The 19,599-nt window shown below is 59.5% G+C and overlaps 7 protein-coding genes across 7 annotated transcripts in view; 3 read left to right on the forward strand and 4 right to left on the reverse strand.

The window, feature by feature from the left end:
• SDRG_05015 (hypothetical protein) overlaps positions 1–660 on the forward strand; it is a 3,498-nt gene extending 2,838 nt beyond the window's left edge. The window contains exon 10 of the mRNA XM_008610709.1: positions 39–660. Within this exon, the coding sequence (XP_008608931.1) occupies positions 39–588 (550 nt within the window). The 3' untranslated portion in view covers positions 589–660. The remainder of the gene's footprint in view (positions 1–38) is intronic.
• SDRG_05016 (hypothetical protein) lies at positions 615–2,258 on the reverse strand (the record flags this gene model as incomplete). The annotated part of the gene is made up of 3 exons (XM_008610710.1): positions 615–1,772; positions 1,823–2,066; positions 2,113–2,258. 3 exons carry the CDS (start codon positions 2,256–2,258, stop codon positions 615–617), a joined length of 1,548 nt encoding a protein of 515 aa, XP_008608932.1.
• A 59-nt stretch (positions 2,259–2,317) lies between these two features.
• On the reverse strand, positions 2,318–7,756 carry SDRG_05017 (clathrin heavy chain). The gene is made up of 3 exons (XM_008610711.1): positions 7,628–7,756; positions 6,815–7,573; positions 2,318–6,765 (listed from the first exon to the last, which is right to left on the reverse strand). Exons 1-3 carry the CDS (start codon positions 7,664–7,666, stop codon positions 2,413–2,415), a joined length of 5,151 nt encoding a protein of 1,716 aa, XP_008608933.1. The 5' UTR covers positions 7,667–7,756; the 3' UTR covers positions 2,318–2,412.
• Positions 7,757–9,009: 1,253 nt separating this feature from the next.
• On the reverse strand, positions 9,010–11,077 carry SDRG_05018 (hypothetical protein). Its single transcript, XM_008610712.1, has 2 exons — positions 10,201–11,077; positions 9,010–10,144 (listed from the first exon to the last, which is right to left on the reverse strand). Exons 1-2 carry the CDS (start codon positions 11,008–11,010, stop codon positions 9,110–9,112), a joined length of 1,845 nt encoding a protein of 614 aa, XP_008608934.1. The 5' UTR covers positions 11,011–11,077; the 3' UTR covers positions 9,010–9,109.
• Positions 11,078–11,901: 824 nt separating this feature from the next.
• Positions 11,902–15,324, forward strand: SDRG_05019 (hypothetical protein). Its single transcript, XM_008610713.1, has 14 exons — positions 11,902–11,993; positions 12,042–12,197; positions 12,243–12,314; positions 12,365–12,490; positions 12,542–12,681; positions 12,727–12,850; positions 12,898–12,996; positions 13,040–13,222; positions 13,269–13,469; positions 13,515–13,601; positions 13,646–14,094; positions 14,139–14,259; positions 14,303–14,401; positions 14,450–15,324. The coding sequence occupies exons 1-14, from the start codon at positions 11,925–11,927 to the stop codon at positions 15,260–15,262; spliced, it is 2,739 nt and encodes a 912-aa protein (XP_008608935.1). The 5' UTR covers positions 11,902–11,924; the 3' UTR covers positions 15,263–15,324.
• Positions 15,325–15,599: 275 nt separating this feature from the next.
• SDRG_05020 (hypothetical protein) lies at positions 15,600–16,236 on the forward strand. The gene has a single exon (XM_008610714.1). It carries the CDS (start codon positions 15,636–15,638, stop codon positions 16,146–16,148), a length of 513 nt encoding a protein of 170 aa, XP_008608936.1. The 5' UTR covers positions 15,600–15,635; the 3' UTR covers positions 16,149–16,236.
• A 1,251-nt stretch (positions 16,237–17,487) lies between these two features.
• SDRG_05021 (hypothetical protein) lies at positions 17,488–18,226 on the reverse strand. Its single transcript, XM_008610715.1, has 4 exons — positions 17,982–18,226; positions 17,833–17,930; positions 17,702–17,792; positions 17,488–17,654 (listed from the first exon to the last, which is right to left on the reverse strand). Exons 1-4 carry the CDS (start codon positions 18,186–18,188, stop codon positions 17,511–17,513), a joined length of 540 nt encoding a protein of 179 aa, XP_008608937.1. The 5' UTR covers positions 18,189–18,226; the 3' UTR covers positions 17,488–17,510.
• Between the last annotated feature and the right edge of the window lie 1,373 nt (positions 18,227–19,599).

The following is a 19,599-nucleotide window of genomic DNA, read 5'->3' on the forward strand; positions in this document are numbered from 1 at the left end:
GAGGCCGAGTCGGCGACGGCGCGTGACGTGGACCCAAGCACGATGGTGGCGCTCGTGCAGATCGGCAAGGCGTTCTTCCAGCTCGACGGGTCGCTTCTCTCGAGCTTTGAGCGCTTTGACACCAACCACGACGGCGTCCTGCAAGCACACGAGCTCCACCAAGCGCTGCAGCAGCTCGGCCTCGACTTTGCCGACGAGCTCTTCCACAAGGTGTGGCGCGCGATCGATCTCGATGGTGGCAACACGGTCGACTACAAGGAGTTCCTCGCAGCCTTTAGCGTGCAGGACAAGCGCATGTCCGCGTCGGCGCTCACGTGGCAGCAGACGATTCTGCAGCAAGTGTCGAACGTCCTGTACCAGCACCGGATCCACATGCGGTCGGCGTTCCGTCTCTTTGACCAAGACAAGAGCGGAAGCATCTCGCGCGACGAGTTCCGCGCTGGCATCTCGACGTTCAATGCCATTTTGGACAAACCGCTGAGCGACGACCAAGTCGACGCGCTCCTCACGCACCTTGACGCGGACGGCGACGGCAACATTAGCTACAACGAGTTCCTCGAAGGCTTCCAAGTCGTAAGCATGGAATAGGAGAGTGGATTAGGTATCTTGGCGACCTACTTGTCTTCGGGCGTCCACGCGTCCTGACTGCGTTTGGCGTCGTCTTGGTCCTTGTCCTCCGTGCCGTCATCTACGTCCTTGTCGTCGTGTTTGTCGTCGTCGCCAGTGTCCTTGTCGTCGCCAACACCGTCGTCGTCTTCGTCGCTACGGACATCGGCGTCACTGCCGATGCCGTCACCGTCAACCTCGTCTTGACGCGACTCGTTTGGCTCGTCGGACGCCGGCTCATGCTTTTCATCTTGGCGCAGCAACATGTCGTCGGCCGCTTTCGCTTCGCTCTCGTCCAGTGGCATGTCGAGCGAGAGGCGCCGAAGATCGCTGCCTGCCGTCGCAACGTCATCCATCGTCTTGGCCTCTGCAATGGATTCGTCTGCTCCACCAATCTTGTTGATGTCAGTCTCTTCTGCTGCACCAGCCTTGGCGTCAAGCTCTGGCTCCTCGGAGAAACCTTGGTTCCGGTCATCCGGTGGCGGCGTCTCGATCTTCTCGACACCGACCGGATTCGACGTCGCGGGCTCGTCCTCGCTGCGGCGCGGTGTGAGCAGTGGCGTCAGGTCGCTGCTGGCCGGCAACGGCATGCGCACCACCGGCTCGGGTAGGACAAAGTCGTCTGCGAGCGCACGGGCATCAAAGCGGCACAGGTCGACGCCAGGGCCCTTCGGCGCCAACACATCGCTGGTCCCCGACGCGTCAAGAGGGCGCACTCCGTAGGCCGCCGTCGTTTGCTTGGGCACATGGCGGCGTCCGCGACTCTTGGGCTCGGCGGGGCGGGAGCTTGCCTTGGCGCGGGCCTCGCGAAAGACGTCGTGCGTCTTCTTGCGGGCGACGAGCGACTCGGCCGCGCGCTGCGCCTCCTCGAGCGCGGTCGTCAGCGGGTCGTCGATGCCGAGGCGGTCGCAAGCGGTTTGCACGGCCCGCTTGTACGACTGCAGCACCTGCACGTGGGGCTTCTTGAGAAACTCGAGCTCGACCGCCATGTTGTGGTAGGCGACCGCGACCGCGCTCCAGTGCGCATGCGCATGGGCGTCCGGCGCATTCCCAGCCTCTTGGAGTAGGATGAGCGCGCGCTGTGCGGCGAGGAGCGCCTTGTCGTGGCGGCCGAGCTGCGACAAGATCGCACACGCGTTGAGCCGCGTCTCGGCGGCGCGCAGGCCCTAGCAGAAGAGATATGGTGTTGTTGAAGAGAGACATGACAGCCATCTACCGACGACCCGTCGAGCGCCATGGCGCGCTGGAGGTAGCTGTACGCGACGCGCAGCTTGTGGACGCGGCGGTAGTAGGCGGCGAGCTGGTTGAAGATCGCAATGTATTCGTCGGCCGTTGTGGCCAACGCGTCGGCTTTGAGCAAGAAGCAGCGCGCGTCGTCGAGGCGGCCGGCGCAGAGCTGGCGCCGGCCAACGTCGGTGGCCACGGCGCACATGCGCTTGGCCAGCGCCCACACCTCGGGACTAGCGTTGGGTGGTGGCGTTGGCCTCGTGGTCAATGGAGTCGTACCTCTCGTAGCCGAGGTAGTGCTGGCGCAGGAAGAGCGACCGCTCCCAGCACAGCATCGCCTGCGCGAGGTCGCCGGCGGCGAGGCAGCTCTCGGCGGTCGCGTCGAGCGCGCGGACGTCGGGGAGGTCGTAGTCGTCGGCGACCATTCAAGATCCAACTCGAGGGCGGGGGTTCGAACCTCGCGTGCGACGCTTTGGTGAAAGTGAGAAGACGGGATGACTAGTACATGTATGAACTCTTTCCTAATTAGTGGGCGACGACGAGCGTCTTAATGTGGGTCGTGTTCTCCGATCGGACGCGTTAATACTGATACTGGCCCGGCGCCCCGTACGGCTGCGGCGGCACCATGCCGCCATACTGCGGCTGCGGCATCCCGTACGCCGGCTGCTGCATGCCATAGCCGGGCTGTTGCATGCCGTAGCCCGGCTGCTGCATGCCGTACGCGCTCGGGTCGTTGTAGGCCGCGTTGGCGAGCGCCATGACGGGCGCGCCCATGCCGCCCATGGCAAACTGCGGGTCAACGACGCCCGGCAGCGTCTCGGCGGGCATCGCGTCTTCCTTGGGCGCCGTGCGCTCGTCGAGCACCTTGATCTTTTCGTGGAGGTTCTTGACGTACTGGATCATGTACGGCATGACAAAGTCCACGTAGCCGTTGCGCCACGCGAGCTCCATGGCCACGTCGGGCTTGATGAGCTTGTAGCACGTAAAGAGCGTCGCGCAAAAGCACTCCTTGTCGTGCGCGTCCACAAAGAAGCGGAGGAGCTCTTCCGCGAGCTCGGCGTCGGCCGAGTCGTTGGCCGTGTCGATCGCATCCTTGTACATCTTGTCGGCCTTGGACAGCTTGAGCGACTGCGCGTAGCGCTTGTTCTTCTTGTAGAGGTACGCAGCGATACGGCGGAACTCGAGGAGCTCGTGCTTCTCGACCTTTTGCGCGAGCGCAATCTGGTCGAAGTTGTCGTACGAGTCGATCGAGTCGCGGAGGCCCTGGTAGTCCTCGTCGTCCGTGAGGATTTCGTTGAGCGCTTCGTTAACCGCCGACAAGTTTTCCTTCTGCACGTCCTTGAGGTACTCGATCACGAGCGGGAGGTTGTCCGACTTGCGCAGCTGGTGCACCACGCGCGCGTGGTCGAGGTTGGGCGTGAGCACTTGGAGGAGGCGCGTGAGCTCGAGCGGGTGTTGCTCGAGGTAAAACTGGATCGCCTTGTAGTGGATTTCCTGGTTGCGCACCTTCTGGATGCAGTCGAGGAAGAGGTCGTGCGCGAACGCGACCGGGTGGTCGACCATCGTGCGCACCGCATTGTCAAACTGGCCGTCCTCCTTGTAGAGGTACACGGCGTGGTCCCAGTGCAGACCCTTCTCGCACGCCCGCAGAATCTTGGACACGTTCATGCGGCTGTGGAAGATCTTGATGTGCTCCATGAGCTTGGCCGGGTTGTACTTGGAGTACAGGATCGCGAGCTCGGTAAAGATACCCGCGTGGGCGCCCTCGAGGCCCAGACCTTGCTCCATGAGCTTGAGAAGCTCGGCCCAGTGGCCGCGGCGCTCATAGTTGAGGATGAGCTCTTCCAAGTGGTCCGGGTGCACAATGATGTGCAGACCGCAGAGGCCGGCGAGGCGGAACTCGTTCACGTCCACGCACGCATAGTTGACTTCCTTCCACGTGCCGACCGAGTTGGCCTTGGTCGCCGCGTCGACGGCTTCGCGGAACTTGCCGAGACGCACGTAGCAGATCGCGAGTTTGGCGTTGTTGTTGATGTTCTGGAAGAGAAGCTTCGCCGCGTTGAACATGCCTTCCGCAAAGAGGCGCTCGCCCGTGTTCTGGATCTGCGCCACGTTGGGCGCCGAGATGAATTCCTCGAGCTCCGCGTACTTTTCCGTCTTGGCCAGCGCGTAGATGAGCGACGTGTCGAGGTGCTGCTCCTTGACCGTCTTGCGCGCCATGCGAAGGTAGTCGATTAGGTCGGCCCAGTTGCCGTCGCGCTCGGCCGTCGCAATCACATCGGCGTACGCCGATGGGTCACCCGCCTTGATGAACGACGCGAGCGCATCGTGCAAGTTGTTGTTGTCGAGCTGCGACTTGGCGAGCTTCGACCACACGTCCGGCTCGTTGCAGCGGTCAGCAAACTCGTAGGCGCGCGTCATGTCGCGGATGTAGTCGAGGAGCACGCCGATCGCTTCGCCGTTGAACTTGGTCTTCTTGTAGATGACAAACGCCTCTTCGTAGAGCTGGTACTGCTCGCCGACCGCAATGCGCGCAATCTCGGGCCCGTCAAAGTTGTCGAGGCGGTTGACGTAGTCCATGACCTTTTCCTTGCACGCCTTGATGGCCGTGAGGATGAGCAAGTTCTGGAGGTTCTTGTTCGTCGAAAAGTCCGTGCCCTGGAGCACGATGCGCTCGAGGAGCTCAATGAGCTCGTTCGGGAGCTCGGCGTTCATAAATGCGCGGACCGTCGTCGACACTTCGTCCGGGTTGCGGGCCTCCGGGAGCGCCGTTTGCACGACTTGGTCAATGAGCGCACGGCGGTTCGGCGCCTCGGCTTCGCCCTCGACCGCCTTCACGAGCACCTTGCCCCAAAGATCAAGGTCCTGGCGGTGCACGAGGTAGCGCGCGAGGTCCTTGAAAAGCGAGTTCTCGGTCGTGACGCGGATGAGGTCGTCGTCGCACGCACCGCCGGCACGCTGGTACGCCAAGAAGGCGAGCGCCGGGTCGAGCTTTTCGCAAAACTTGCCGACGACCGCCGGCTCGTAGTACGGGTTGTTGACGAGGAACTGCTGCGGGTCGCGGTTGAGCGTCACGTAGATCTTGCCCATCGCGTTGTGCGTCGCCGGCTCCGTGTTGCCCTGCGTCACACGCGCCTCGAGCCACGGCTGGAGGAGGCGGAGACGGTTGCGCTTCTCGACCTCTTCGACGAGCTGGTCCACGGGCGTCTGCGGGATCTGGCCCAAGAGCGTCTTGATGTAGTCTTCGTTGCAGTCCAAGTCGAGGAGCTTGCCAACGACGAGCGGCGTCTTCTGCGGCGAGACCTTGGTCGCGTACACCTCAATGTACTTGAGGAGGTTGTTCGAGTAGAGGTACTGCGTGAGCTCCTCGACAAAGTCGTAGCGGTCGCACACGTGGATGAGTGGGCGCGGGTCCTGGAGCTTCGACTCCTTGAGAAAGTCCTTGACCTTGACGGGATCGTAGACCGCCGAGTCGCGGCAGACGCGCTCGACCTCCTTGAACTGGCCCATCTTGGTCGCGGCCTCAATGTACTTGAAGTGCACTTCGGGCTCTTGCGAAAAGTTGACCACCGACCCGAGAAAGTAGTACAGGCCGTCAAACGACTTGTACTTCTCAAACATCTCGATGATCTGCTTGGCGCCGAGCTGCTCGACGTACTTGGTCGCGACCTGCACCACAATCTGGATGTTCTGGCGCAAGTTGTGGCCCAGGAGCGCGTTGATGAGCTCCATCGACACCTCGGCGTTCACCGTCCCGAAAAACGTCACGATGAACTCGTGGTTGATCGCGTGCGTGTTGACAACGACGCGCTTGAGGTCCGCGAGCTCCGTGTAGTGCTCGAGCGCGCGCTGGAAGAGGCCGGCCTTCTCGCAGAGCTGCGCGACGCGCGGACGGTCATAGTGCGAAAACATGTTGTTCGAGAGGATCGCGTCCGCGACCTGCGGCGACCCGCCGAGAAGGTTGATCTCGAGGAGGCGCGTCTGCAGCGGGCCTTCTTCCGGGCGGTTGTTCTTGAGCGCTTCGAGCAGGAACGCGGTCGTCTCCTGGACGCGGCTCACTTGCATGAAAATGTCGACGACCGACGCAATGTCGACGAGCGGGCCGTTCTCGGCCGTCGCGAGCTTCTGCGCAAAGTCGAGCGCGCCCTGCGGGTTCGCGCGCACGAGGTTCTGGAGCATAAACGTGTAGTCGCAGCGGTAGTTGGTCTTGGACGCATACGCGACAATCTTGTCAAACTCGCCGCGCTGGACAAAGCAGTTGATGACCTTCTCCGGCACGTTCGCACGCAAATAGACCGAGAGCGCCATCGTCGTGTCCGACTGCGCGCACATATCACCGAGCTCTTCCGAGCACTCGAGCTTGTCCTCGGAAAGCCACTTTTGCAGCAGCTGGCCGCGGCCCTGCATGAGCACGGGGCGCGCGAGCTCGATCGACTCGTACTTGTTGAGCGTGCCCATCTCCAAGCAGACGCTGAAGAATTGGAGAAGCGGCAACGGCTGGCCAGGCTGCGCGGGCATCTGCTGGAAGCGCTGAATCACCTGCGGCGTGCGCAAGACACCCTGCGGCGAGACGGCAGCGAGGCGCGCAGCGCCCTGCACGTCGTTCATTCCCACGAGGCGGTTAAACTCGGTAAAGTAGAGCTCCTCGGCGCCAGGCAGGTTGAGGCGCGTCGCGAGCTGGAGCGCAAGCTGCGAGTCGCGGAGCGTGCCCACAATGTACGGGACGAGCTTCTGCTGGTTGATCGAAAACTGGAGCAGCTGGCCGCGACGCGTGATACCGAGCATACCCTTGGACGCTGTATGCAGGGCCGTGACAAAGACCGTGTCCTGGGCGACGCGCGCGCGGTACACGGGCTTGCCAGTGTGAATGTCAAAGAGGAACAGGTAGCCCATCTTCGTGATCATGTAAATGATGTCATCGCCAGGCGCCGCCTAGAAACACATGAGATACATACACGTCATCGTGACGACCAGACGGTACCATCATCGAGACAGGGAAATCGTTGACCGCATCCGCGGCAAACGGGATCGGCTGGGGCGGCAGCCGGAACGTCTGGCCCGCAGCGTTCGTGCCGACTTCCATGATAAAGAGCTGCAACGGCGCGTCACCCTTGGTACCGGCAAAGCACAGCACTTGGGCTTCGTCGGTGCGGCCCGGGGGCTTCATGTTGGTAAAAGTACCGGCGTGGCCCTGGAGCACCTGGCTGACCTTCTTGTCCTTCGAGTAGAGCTGCATGTTGCCTTCAATGCGACCACCCTCGCCCGCCGAGATACCGACGAGCAAGAGCCACTGGTTGTCGGGCGACGTCTCGTAGCTAATGATCTGCGTGTTCGGGCCAAGGTTGGCGTGGCGGTCAAACTGCTTGGCGGGCGCCGAGTCGCCTTCAATGCTCCAGTGGTACACAGCCGTGGCCGTGACCATGCCAATCGTGTTGGGCGTGATCCACCGCCAAAACACAATCGCGTCCGTCATCTGATGCGACTTCATCTTGGCGCGGAGCTCCATGTTGAAAATCTGGAGCTGCGACCCGGCGCGGAGCGCAATCACCTTGGTCAAGGGGTTCATGATCGCGGCCTCGGCCGCAATCGGGCGGCGCTGCACGTTGTTGCCCGCGGCCATGTCGACGATCACGACGTTTGCCTGGCCGTTCACGGTCTCGCACACCGTAATGAACTTGTCGCTCTCCATGGCGCACGTCCCGAATTTAACATAGTCCAGGTTGACGCCGAGCGTCCCGAGCTACATGGTGCACATAAGCCTCGTCGTCTTACCACGATGGATGCATCTTCCTACATTGAGGACTTCGCCAAAGGTAATCGGCAAGTCGGCCATCCTGCGCTCTTCGTCCTTCGCACGTCGGTAGCCTTTTCGAAAATGACGTCGACTTGGAGATCTTCTTGGGGTCAAACATCTTGGAAATTGTATTGAAATCTTTTTGGCCGGGACCACCCCACACGTGGAGCGCGGTGACTTCCCTCTCACAATTGATATTTGGGGGCCTCTCAAATTGCATATCTGGTCCCACTCTATGTCTCGCGTGCCGCGTCTGCTCGCACATCGCGGCCTACAAACCTCTCTCTTTGCATATCCTGTGGGACTGGATTTGCGTGCGACACGTGCAACCATATGTCTTGTGGGAGGCAGCGCGGAGCGTATTTTTATTCCATGTGCCGCACGAGAATGCTGGACGCAAGTGATTAAAAATGCACAAAATAAAATGCACCATGCGCCGTGTGGCACACGTACAGCGCAGCAGTTACGAAACGCCACGCTGCATTTTATTTCAGCGGTTTTCACGCAGGTATTTTTAGAAATATCGAACCGAGCAATTTATTTTCAAATGCGGATTTGGACGCCGATTGGCTTCAACTTTGTATACGATGGCGCGCTTTTTGATGCCGGCGAATAAAAATGCACGCTGCCACGTCGAGTTCAACAACAACCCAGACCTGAGTTCAACGCGTTTTACGTTAAACGTTCGGAATGGCTTGTGCTGTCGTGCTGCTGCCGCCCTCGTTGACGGTCCCATCCGAGGACAACCTCCACAAAGCACTCGGTCCCTACACGTTTGATTGGGCGCTAATAACGAGCTCCTCGAGGGTCGCAGTTCAACGGTCGACGGGTATTACCTCGGCAACAGAAACAGGGCGCGCTCGGCTTCGAGAAAGGACCGATGCATCGCTTGAGTGACGCGCTTGGCGATATACGCGGGTCGCATCTGTCCTTTCCAACGTCATGTAGCCCACCACGTTCAGGAGAACTCGAGCCAGAGTCAACGTTTAACCACATTGCCTTTGCGCTAAAGACGTTAATCCCGAAAATGTTGGTCTTTTTGAAACACCGTCGCTTCAACAAACTCCAATAGGTCCACGCCACGTCCACGCAGCTCCAGCGTCGGCGATGGCGCGTCGCCAAGGTGATGGTACTTGCCGTAGTGAATGCATGCGTTCCGAAGGACCAAGCTAAAGCTATTTACCTGCTCCTGTCCCTTGCCGCTTGGATCTTGCGGGTTCAACACGTCACCTCAAGGACACTGCCACCTTCACTTCGTCGCCAGCAAGTGTCTTGTGATTTGCGGCCGCCACGAACTATTAGCATTCGAATAAGCTCTTAGAGATCTCCGCGACCTTTTGTTTAGGGGCCAGTTCTACTCTGTCCCAGTGCTACGATGGGGATGACAAAGGAGTCGACGCTAAGGGCGCATACGAGCATTGCATTGACGTGAAGGTTATCATAGATCCCGCAGAGACGAGAGACGTACGAGTCGCTTTATGCTCAAGCCACGGGGAGGTACCCGCGGCGGCGGCGCGAGGCTGTGAGCACATACGGCGCGACAACGCCGATGGCGACGCCGCACACAAGACTCAACGAGGCGACGCCGAGACTTGCGCTGGCGGTCGTTGCAAGTGCAATCGTCGGTGTCGGTAGCGGCGTCCACTGCACGTAGTTGGTCGAGTTGAGCCACCACGCCGGGTAGCCTGGCGACGCCATCCCACCGAGCTCCTCGCTTGTTGTGACGTAGCCATCGCTGTACTTGGCGACAAGGGCCCACGCAAGCCGCCAGCGCGCGTCGACGACCCGCTGGGCAAACCGGTTGTGGGCCGTCTCGAGAAACACGCGGCGCGCCTCGTCGGTCTCGAGGGTTGTGGCGTGTTGCAGCGCGCGGTCGTGGATCGTGTGCGCTTCGTCCTGGAACTTGGTGGTGAAGGCGCTCACGTCTTCCGAGATGAGGTCGTAGCGCAGCGCGCGCCAGTTGTTGACAAAGTTGAATGCCCACCACGCCGATTCGTGGTGAAACTCGCTCTGCTTGCCCGCGAGGTCGTGGTACGACGGGGGCAGCGCCGCTTGACGGGACGAGAACGGCGTAAAGACGGTCCCGTGCGGCGCGCTCTGGCCAAACCACAGAGTGGCGTCGATCGACGTCACGTGCACGGCATAGCTGTACAGCGTGCGGTGGACCGAGATCGGGTTGACCCACCCGCCGCGCACGCCGCGCGTGAAGCCCGAGTAGCGCAGCGGCGACCCGAACGGCCCGGCGGCCACGCCTTTGGTCAAGTCAAACTCGGTGCCTTGGTACTGGTCGCGCAAGATCGTGGTCACTTCCTGAAGCGCAAGTGGCCTGTCGACCGGCGCGGAGAAGGGGTAGTGGGGGTAGTCTGCAACAAAGCCAAATGTCTTTGGCACGTCCACGGACGGTGCAAACGTGCTGTAGATGCGCCACGATCGCCCATCGGCGTAAAAGTGGGGCCCCGGGGGTGGGGCCGCACCATACACCTTGGCGAAATGAAAGTCCTCGGTGCGGCCTGGCACCTACAACGCATAGTACATAGACAATTGAGGCGATTGGGCGATGGTGGCTGGGGTACCTGGGGGGTGTACCAGCCCGCCGCCTCGGCCGCCGAAAACACATTCGCCGACGCGAGGAACTCGTCCGGCTTGTTCAAGTCGATCGCGCCGATCGTGAACCGGTTGGCCAAGACGGCGATGTGCGCATCGGGCACGCGCTGCGCCGCCCAAACCGCGCTGTCGTTCGCCGGCGACGCGAGGATGTGAAAGATCCACACTTCGCCGTACTTGTCGGTGATGCCCAGCGCCTCCGAGTCGTACCCCGGCGCCTCGGGCGTACCGCCGTACTCGCCGTAAAAGCCGTGCTCGACAGCGAGGTCGCCCATGGTTTGAATCGCGCACCGCGCCGAGTCGCAGCGCTCCATTGCAATGTTGGTGAGCTCGCCAATGCCAAACATCGAGTGGCCGCCGGGCATGTTGAGCGGCCACCCTGTGCTCTTGGCGTTGCACGTGCTTTCGCCGATCGCGAGCTGCACTTCGTTGACGATGCCGTACTCTTGCTGGATGTAGCTGTACGTGTGGGCCACCTGCGGAATCGATCCGAGCGGCACCGAGACGTTTTGGCCGCCCACGGGCTCGTACTGCGGCCCGCGGTCCTGCGCCACGATGCGCGGGTAGCCGCCAAAGATCTTGTACACGGCGCGCATCGAGCCCGGCGCGTGGTCGGCCGCGGCTATCGCAACGAGCCGCAAGTCGGCCGCGTCCCCGCCCGCGTCGTCGTTGTGCGTGACGATCGTCGAGCCGTCGATCGTCGCGTTCTTCCCGACAGCGATCATGGTGCACGCCTGCGCGGCCGTCGCTAGCGCGCTCAGGAGCGTGAAGAGACGCATCGGAGGCTCGGGCCAAGTGGAAAAGTGATGGTGTCGCTCGACGTCAAGCTGGTTGGGTGGGCCTCGGTTTCACAGAGACTAAAGCCACCCAACTTGAAACGGCGTCCGACGCCCGCTCCGTACCTCCGTGGCTCACATGGTATGGACACGGCAACGAATCGTCTAGGTTATAGGCAGCACTCCAGAGCTGCAAGCAATGCCATATATACAAGCAATGCAATGTACACAACAGTGTAGCCGATAATAGACCGAGCGTCATGCGCGCCGCGGGTCAATGACGTGGCGGTCGACGAAGGGAGGTACCGAAACGGCCACTCAACTGCAAGCGGTGCACGGTCGGCAGCAGAAGCCGGAGATCGCCATCAGCAACGATTTGGTTCTGTATTTCCGCCAAGAGAAGCCGTGCGCTTCTCGTCCGAGATTGACCGATCGCACTCGACCAGTGTATATGATACAGACACATATGTTCGAGATATAGTGTGGTTCCGACCTGACGCCAGCCTTGCGGTGGCTGTCTGCATCTCAGTGGTGCTAGTTTAGCGAGATTCGACGGCCCCGGCAGTGTATGGTGAGCCTCGGGCGGAGGCGTGCCGATGGCGGAAGGTATCGAGAGGCCAGGGTGTCGCTACTGTTGCGTGGAAATAGACTTCACAGACACGGCCTGGCGCCATGCTGCGCACGTATGATTTTGGACGCGTTTGATTGGCTAAAATGGGCTGAAACAGGTATCTTTTTGGCCAATCTGTTTTCCAGGCGGACAGAGTCCCACTGACTATCAAAAATAATATTCGTAGGTAGAAACATGAATACAAATACAATGTGACCTACGTGGAAAAGAAATTAAATCACGGAAGATTGCAAAATAAATTTCACGTCATTTCCAAGTTGGTATGTCGCTGGCTGGCGAAGCAGACATGGCGGCCGCGCTTGCCTTCGAGGTCGCGGTCGGGAAGCAAGTCCTCGTCTTCGGGAAGCATGCTGGGGTACGAGCATGCTACATGACGTGCAAGGTTGACGCCGTGTATGTGCAGGTCATCCGATACGTTCCGGCGGCGCGCAGCGCCTTGCTCGGCGTCGAGCTCCAGCGGCCCGTGGGCGACTGCGATGGCATTTGCCAGCAAGATGGCCAGCAGCACTTTGCCTGCAAGCCGCTTCATGGCATTTACGTTCGCGAGGAGAACCTCCATGTACATGCGCGAACATGCATCTGTCGACGCTCATCCTCGTTGTAGGCGTACACCAAGGAAGACGCGGCCGCGTGCATCATCCAGTGCATGTGGAAGCGCCGTCGCGCGCTCTCCGCTGTACGCTGCTTCCTCCACTCGTCCTCCTTTCTCAGCGCCTATGCATGTAGTTTACGTCGGTCGTGCTCTCGTCCATGTGGAACATGCTCGACAACAACCAGGAGCAGCTCAACATGAAGCGCGCCGAGAAGATCAAGTCGGCGTCGCAAGCCCTCTCGATCCTTGCGCGGCAGACGGTATGTATCCTGCATCGCCGCTGACGCAGGCGAAACCATGGTATGATCTAGTCCAAGGGCCCGCGTCTCTCGCACAGCGTGTCGTCCGTCGCGGAGGACTACCACGGGCCGCGCCTCCATTTCCCTCTGCGCTTGTCCAACGTTCTCGATATGCTCGAGCAGTTCAAGAAGGGCACGGTGCTCCACTCCAAGTAGACACCTCCTGCATGCCAGGAGCTTAGCTGATCGGTGTGTAGGTACGTCATGGAAGTGCTCACGGAGGCCAAGCGCACGTTTGGCCAGCTCCCGACGCTGCAGGAGATCACGGTCAACGCCGGCGAGAAGCTCACGGTCGTAGGCGACTTGCACGGGCAGCTCAAGGTATATCTTGGTCGCTCGGAGTTGCTACAAGGTCGGATTCGGATTAGGATCTCTTCACCATCTTTACGACCAACGGACTCCCTTCCAACAAGAACAAGTACTTGTTCAACGGGGACTTTGTCGACCGTGGGCTCTACGGCACCGAGGTATCGTTCTCTTCGTAGAGTGTTGAGGCTCAAGGCTGCGTAGGTGGTCATGACCCTGCTCTGCTTTCGGTCGCTGTATCCCGAGGGCGTCTTCCTCAACCGCGGCAACCACGAGTCGCGCAACCAAAACAGCTGGATGGGCTTTGAGGAAGAGATTTGGGAAAAGTACGATGGCACGAACGAAGGCGACCCGGCGCGCGCCAGCGTAGTGTACAACATGTTCCAGGTCCGCTTGCGTGCTCTACGGACCCTGGCTGATGCTGCTGATGCAGACGTTCTTTGATACGCTGCCGCTCTGCGCCCTCGTGCTCAAGAAGATCTTTGTCGTCCACGGCGGTCTCTTCTCGTGCGACAACGTGACGCTCGCACACATTCGTGGCATTAGCCGGAAGCGCGAACCGCCGCTGCACCAGCCAGGCTTCGAGGACAAGATCTACGAAGACATGCTGTGGAGTGACCCGCGCGCGATTGCAGTACGTTTACTCGATGCGATGGTCGTGGCCTGAGGAAGGTCCTAGAGCCGCCAGCCTTCGGAGCGCGGCGCCGGCACCGAGTTTGGCCACGAAGTCACCAACAACTTTTGCGCAGTCAACCGTGTGGCCTTGGTACATTTGATTTTTGTGATTGAAATTGATATATTGATACGTAGGTGATTCGGTCGCATGAGTGTGTGCCCGAAGGCTACGACGTGCTCCATGGCGGCCGTCTCATCACGCTCTTCTCGGCGTCGCGCTACTGCGGCACGCAGCTCAACAAGGGCGCGTTTCTGACGCTGGGCGCGGACCTCCAGCCCGAGATCCAGCAGTTTTACGGCAACCCGATGACCGAGGCCGAGTGGGAAAAGCCCGAGGAGGAGCAAGGCAAGCTCCAAGACAACCTCGAAGGCGACGCGCTGCGCATGATAGCCGAGCGCATCTGCGACCACAAGGCCGACCTCTTTTGGTACTTTACGCAGCACGACCAGGAGGCCAACGGCAAGGTCCCGCGCCTCGTGTGGGCCGAAGCGCTCAAGAGCGTGCTCGCGCTCGACCTGCCGTTCTTGTTGTACCAGGCCAAGCTCGCCGACTCGGACGCTGACAACCTCGTCAACTACTCCAAGTACTTCTCCTGCGCATTCGATCAACGACTCAGGCAGTAGCTAGGTTCTTGTCGCGCTATCGCATTGAGAACCCGGCGGTCGACGCGTCCGGCTGGCAAGAAAGCATCATCTCGACGATCTGCAAGAAGCTATACCTTGCGATGGGCGCCGGCAGCATCGAGCACGTACGATACGACTCTTGGGCAAGGGATGTCTCACATCGACTAGGCGTTTCGCATCTTCGACGCGGATGCCAACGGCACGATCGAGTACGACGAGTTTATGGCGACGCTCAAGGGCATGGACACGGGCTTGTCCGAGCAGCAGGTGTGCTCTTCCATCCCAAAAAAAGGCTACTATTAAAGATGGGACTAGATGTTTGAGCTCATGCGCACGGCCGACACGAACGACGACGGGCGCCTCGATTTCAAGGAGTTTGTCCAGCGCTTCGAAGTCATCTTCACCGACATTCGCAACCAACCGTCGGAAAAGGGCAGCTTTGTGGCGTCGTCAATGCCCCCCGCGCCGTTCAACGCGCCGAGCAAGCTCCAGCGCCGGACGTCGGAGCGCGACCAGCCGATTGGGCCCGTGCCGATGGAGAACCTCGACCCGGAGACGATGTGCGCACTCCTGCAGATCGGCAAGGCATTCTTCCAGCTCGACGGATCGCTCCTCGACAACTTTCACCGGTTCGATACCAACCGCGACGGTGTGCTCCAAACTGACGAGTTTTACTCGGCGCTCCAGCAGCTCGGCTTTGACTTTTCGGACACGCTCTTGACCAAGCTCATGGCCGCAATCGATCTGGACGGTGGCAACACGATCGACTACAAGGAGTTCCTGGCGGCCTTCAGCGTCAAGGACAGTAGCGAGACCGAGATGCTGGCCAAGGGCGAGCTCACGTGGCAGCAGACGATTCTGCAGCAAGTGTCGAATGTCTTTTACCAGCACCGGATCCACATTCGGTCGGCGTTCCGTCTCTTTGACCAAGACAACAGCGGCAACATCTCGCGCGACGAGTTCCGCGCCGGCATCTCGACGTTCAATGCCATTTTGGAGATGCCATTGAGCGAAGACCAGATCGAAGCGCTCCTCGTGCACCTCGACACGAACCGCGACGGCAACATTAGCTACAAGGAGTTTCTCGAAGGCTTCCAAGTCGTCGACGTCCGGCTGCAAGAAGAGTAGGCGACAACCCAAACCGCCATTTTGTTAAGTGCTCAAGACACCAGTCGCATTTTGCCCTGTACCGTGCGTTGCTACTAGGCGTTGGTGTCGACGCTATAGCGTCAGGTCGGGTGGAAGACGACGGCCTGCAACAGCTCCGAGCCCAAGGCGCAACCACAGGTGGTTATGACTGCGTCATTGAAGGACTGCCCCAGACAAGAACTGCCCAGCATCGTAGTGCTCTCCATAACCAACACGATTGCTATCAAGAACTGAGCGTCGGGCTGTGGTTAGGGCATCTCGGACTGCGTGTTCTTTGTGGGGTTTGGGTTTCTATTCTTATGGCAGAGTTTAAAAGTGGAGCTCGAAATAGCCACCCAGTGTCGAATTCGGTATGAGCTCCACGGGGTACGGCATCAGCGGGCATAAGAACGCGTTCTCGTCGGCCGTCAAGGTTGGCAACTACGTCGAGGACCAGTTTGGCGCGCAGCTGGCCAAAGGCAGCGTCGAGTGGCCGCAGCTCGGGCGGTCCGAGGTCCAAGATAACTTTGCCGACCCGCGCCTCAAGCCGCCGCCCGAAGACAAGCGCGGTGTGCACCACGAGACGGAGGCGTACGTGGCGCAGTCGGGGCTGTCGTACAGCCTCCTCTTTCCGCACGGCCCGTCCGGGAAGGAGGGCGACAGCAAGGACTGGTGCACGACCAACCAGCTCCTCCACGGCGCGACCCGGATCCCGACGCGCAAGGTGTTTGAGAACGGGTCCGAGATTGGCCCCCAGAGCATCGACCTGCGCGCCAAGCACGAAAAATCCATTGCGCTCCAGAAGAAGCTCGCGCGGGAAAAGCGCATCGAGACGGCGTACGTCTCGTCGGCCCACGCCAGCTCGGCGCTCGTTCGAAAGAAGTAGCAGCTCTGTACTACGGTATATTCAAAAACCTTGCATACGTCAACGGGTTCTCCTGCGTGATACGGACAACAAAGTTAGCAGCTGCCGCAGCTGCTGAGCACGAACAACACGGTCGATCGAAGCCGATAGAGCACGAAACTTCACAAACATCAAGGAGACGTCAACCGCGACCGCAGCACGGAATCATGCTGCACCGGCCACCAAAAGAGACAGAGGTGGTCATCAACGAACTTCGCTTGCTAGTTCGATGCGAACTGCACATCGTTGCCAACTTCAAGGCGCGAGCCAGTATGTAGGGACGAGTTGGCTTCATATCCTTGAAGGCCAGTGACCAAAGCAACGCGTTTGCAAAGAGACGGTGGCACGGGCTTGCTGTGCCGAGCAGAGTCCACACGCATTGTTCGTCCGTGTTGAAGTACGGAATTGAAAAAAACACGTTTTGATTGGCGGTTCTATTTTTACGCGACTGTGATTGGTGCATCGAATTTGCTGGCACACATAGGGATCACGCACGAGCCGATCCTGAAGAAGCCCACCGCCGCACTCTGCTCCCACCATCGACTATCTCGTTCTTGGTCAAAGCTATAAACAACAAGCCTGCTGCGACCAGCGCTGAAGATCGCGGCCGCTCGTGTCCAGTCGTCCCCTACACCGCCGGCACTACTTCTTGGCATGTTGAAGTCGCCATAAACTTCCATTGCGACAGGCTCGAGACAGTGCAAGGCGACGGGGCTGGTTGCGAAAAGCGAGGCAAGCGGCTGTACGAACGATGTGCCAAATCGATGGACGCGCGGGCTTGAACTCGATAGATCATCCACTTCGCCCTCATCGGTCGTTATTGCTCACGAACGTCTGTCGACAACAACTGCTCCTACTGGATACAACAATCTTGCAACTAAACCCAACTTCTATTCATACAATTGAATATGCCATGACACGAGACAGGAGTCAGCTACGACGCGATTGCGCTGGGTCCATGGATACGACGTCATAATGCGTGCAGTTGGTACCACGGATTGTGCCAATCGATTATGCCGGGACATGGGCGACGACGCCGTTTGCATCGCTCCAGGGTGACAGCTTCTACCTTCTGCGGTCGCATCCCAATAAGAGCGGTCCCTCCTTGATGACGATGACGTGTGCTGCAGCGGGTCTGCGCGTGGCGAGCTGCATCTTTTGAACTTGTAGGTGGTGGCAGCACATTTTATGGTACTCGTATACCCGTTATTCAGGAGGATATATGAGCGATGGAGACAAGTCAACTAGTTTCAAGCGCCTCGCAGTGCCACATCGATGACGCCTAGTTTTGTGTACACTATTGTCCCATAACACAAGAAAATGCCAATGGCTGAGCCATAATTGTTAGCGCTTCTTCGGACGCTTCTCGGCACGCAACGCTGCTTTTCGAGCCTCGGCTTCTTGTACTGCGACGACTGCAATGTACTCTTGGAGGTCCGCCTCGGCGTCGACGTTGGTCTTGATGGCCAACGCAGCCGTCTGGCGCCGCTACGTATCGAGAGATTGAAGGCGACCTCGGTGTGTGCAATTCGAACGAGGTTGGAGGTCAGGCACCGGGCGCCAAATTGAACCAAGTGCTGAGCGATCGTGCGTTTGGTGCAGTAGTGCAGCGGCGTCGACCCGAACCTACGCGAATCTATGAGTGTGCCTACCCTACTCGACCCACCGGTCCTTGGCCGTTGCGTCAGCGCCGTAGCTGAGGAGCCAAAACACGAGGCTGCGGTGCGCGGCGTGGACAGCCAAGTGCAGGGGCGTCGCACGGCCCTACTCGAGGCGCTCGAGCTCCGTCCTGTGATAGTCGCAGCACAATCGTACGAGCATCGTGGTGCTGTGGAGGTCGCACGAAGTGTGCTGGAGTAAGTGCACAACCACATGCTTTTGGCCGTGGACGCAAGCTTCGTGCAGCAAGGATCGGCCAGAGCTGCTATCCCGGCGGTTGACGACCGCGACGTCGTCGGCGACGTAGGCCACGACGCTGGCCAAGTCCCACGCCCCAGTGTCGTCGCTCTCGAACGAAACCATCGTGCAACCGCCGTCTCACTTGTGGTTAATGTATCTAGTACATAATTGTCGGACTGAGGCGCAGAACTTTAGCTTGGTACTCGCCTCCACCCCGCGTCAGTCAGTGGTCCCTAGCGCACTAGACGCGCCTGGCGTGTCACTTCTTGGTTGTCACTGCGCCAGCATCGTTCGTACTTGAAGTACTCGATTCGACGGTGGGATTGCGCGCACGACAGCCACGCAATATTTTGGCGCCGAGGGGGCGAGGCTGCGCTGATTCTTTCGCAAGAAGTACTAGAACTAGTAGCTTTTTGATTGGACCGACCGAGTGTGGAAATATTGTCTTGATGACGGCTCTACGGTTGCATAAAAAGGAGGTCATTCCTGGCTGCTTGCATGACGCTACTGTACTTTGCCAAGACGTCGGTGGTGTTGTGCGTGTGCCGTGAGCAATGCAGCGCATCCTGGCGCGCTGAGTGCGACGGTGGCGGCGTGCGATTGGCAGTCGATCCAGACAGATTCGATTTCGCAGTCACAATGCACCTAGCAGTATCTACCTCGCTCGCATGAGTGCGCCAAGATCGCACAGCTGACGTTGAACTAGATAGTCCATTACCGACAGTATTAGTACACCCACGAAGGAGCTGCATGCGCTCACCTCCTTCACTAAACTTGAAGGACCGGTACCAAGTGTGTCCAAGGACTGCGCTCGGCGATGCATACCGAAGCCTCCGAGACACCACCCGAGCAACCACTGATAGCATATATTTTCACAAAAACGATGATGAATCTGCTGACGACCTTGGCAAGGAAGGTGGTGCGGAACAACGCAGCTGCAGGCCAGTGCCATTAAGTTCCAACCCACGCACTGTGGGACAGTCGCGAGTGTCAATTTGCCCCGGTTTTATGCCGCGACAAGCGCGTCATCCCTGCATTACACGTCGCCCAAGCCCTGCGGTGCACTCGCTTGCACTTGCTACGATACGAAATAACACTGCGTTGGTAAACGCATGGAGACTGCGTCCAGCCAACCGTCTCCAACAGACGCGAAAAAAACTCACTTGACGCGCAAGCCGATCTGACGTGAGGGTGGCGGCAAGTACTGTGCATTCCATCATGCCATCGTGACACGGTGTGACGCGATGGCATCATGCTTGGCAACGATGTTGCCATGGTCGGACAGATGCCAGCTTTCCCGCTAGAGACCCCCACTGCGCGCCAACAAGAGCGGAAGAAGAAAAGGAATAAGCCCGTTCACCTCGGTCGATGGGTGAGAGTGGGAGCTATCATAAACATCCGCACCAAGGACGGTGGTAACGAAACAAGCTGGCGAGATTCAGCAAACGGCAGCGACCGGGTCCACCATCGACGCATGTTTTTCCAGCCGTCGCCAACAAGTTGGCACTCGATCGGCACGCCGACCGTTGGGGCC

The sequence above is a fragment of the Saprolegnia diclina genome (assembly GCF_000281045.1).
Source record: "Saprolegnia diclina VS20 unplaced genomic scaffold supercont1.13, whole genome shotgun sequence".
Lineage (NCBI taxonomy): Eukaryota > Oomycota > Saprolegniomycetes > Saprolegniales > Saprolegniaceae > Saprolegnia > Saprolegnia diclina.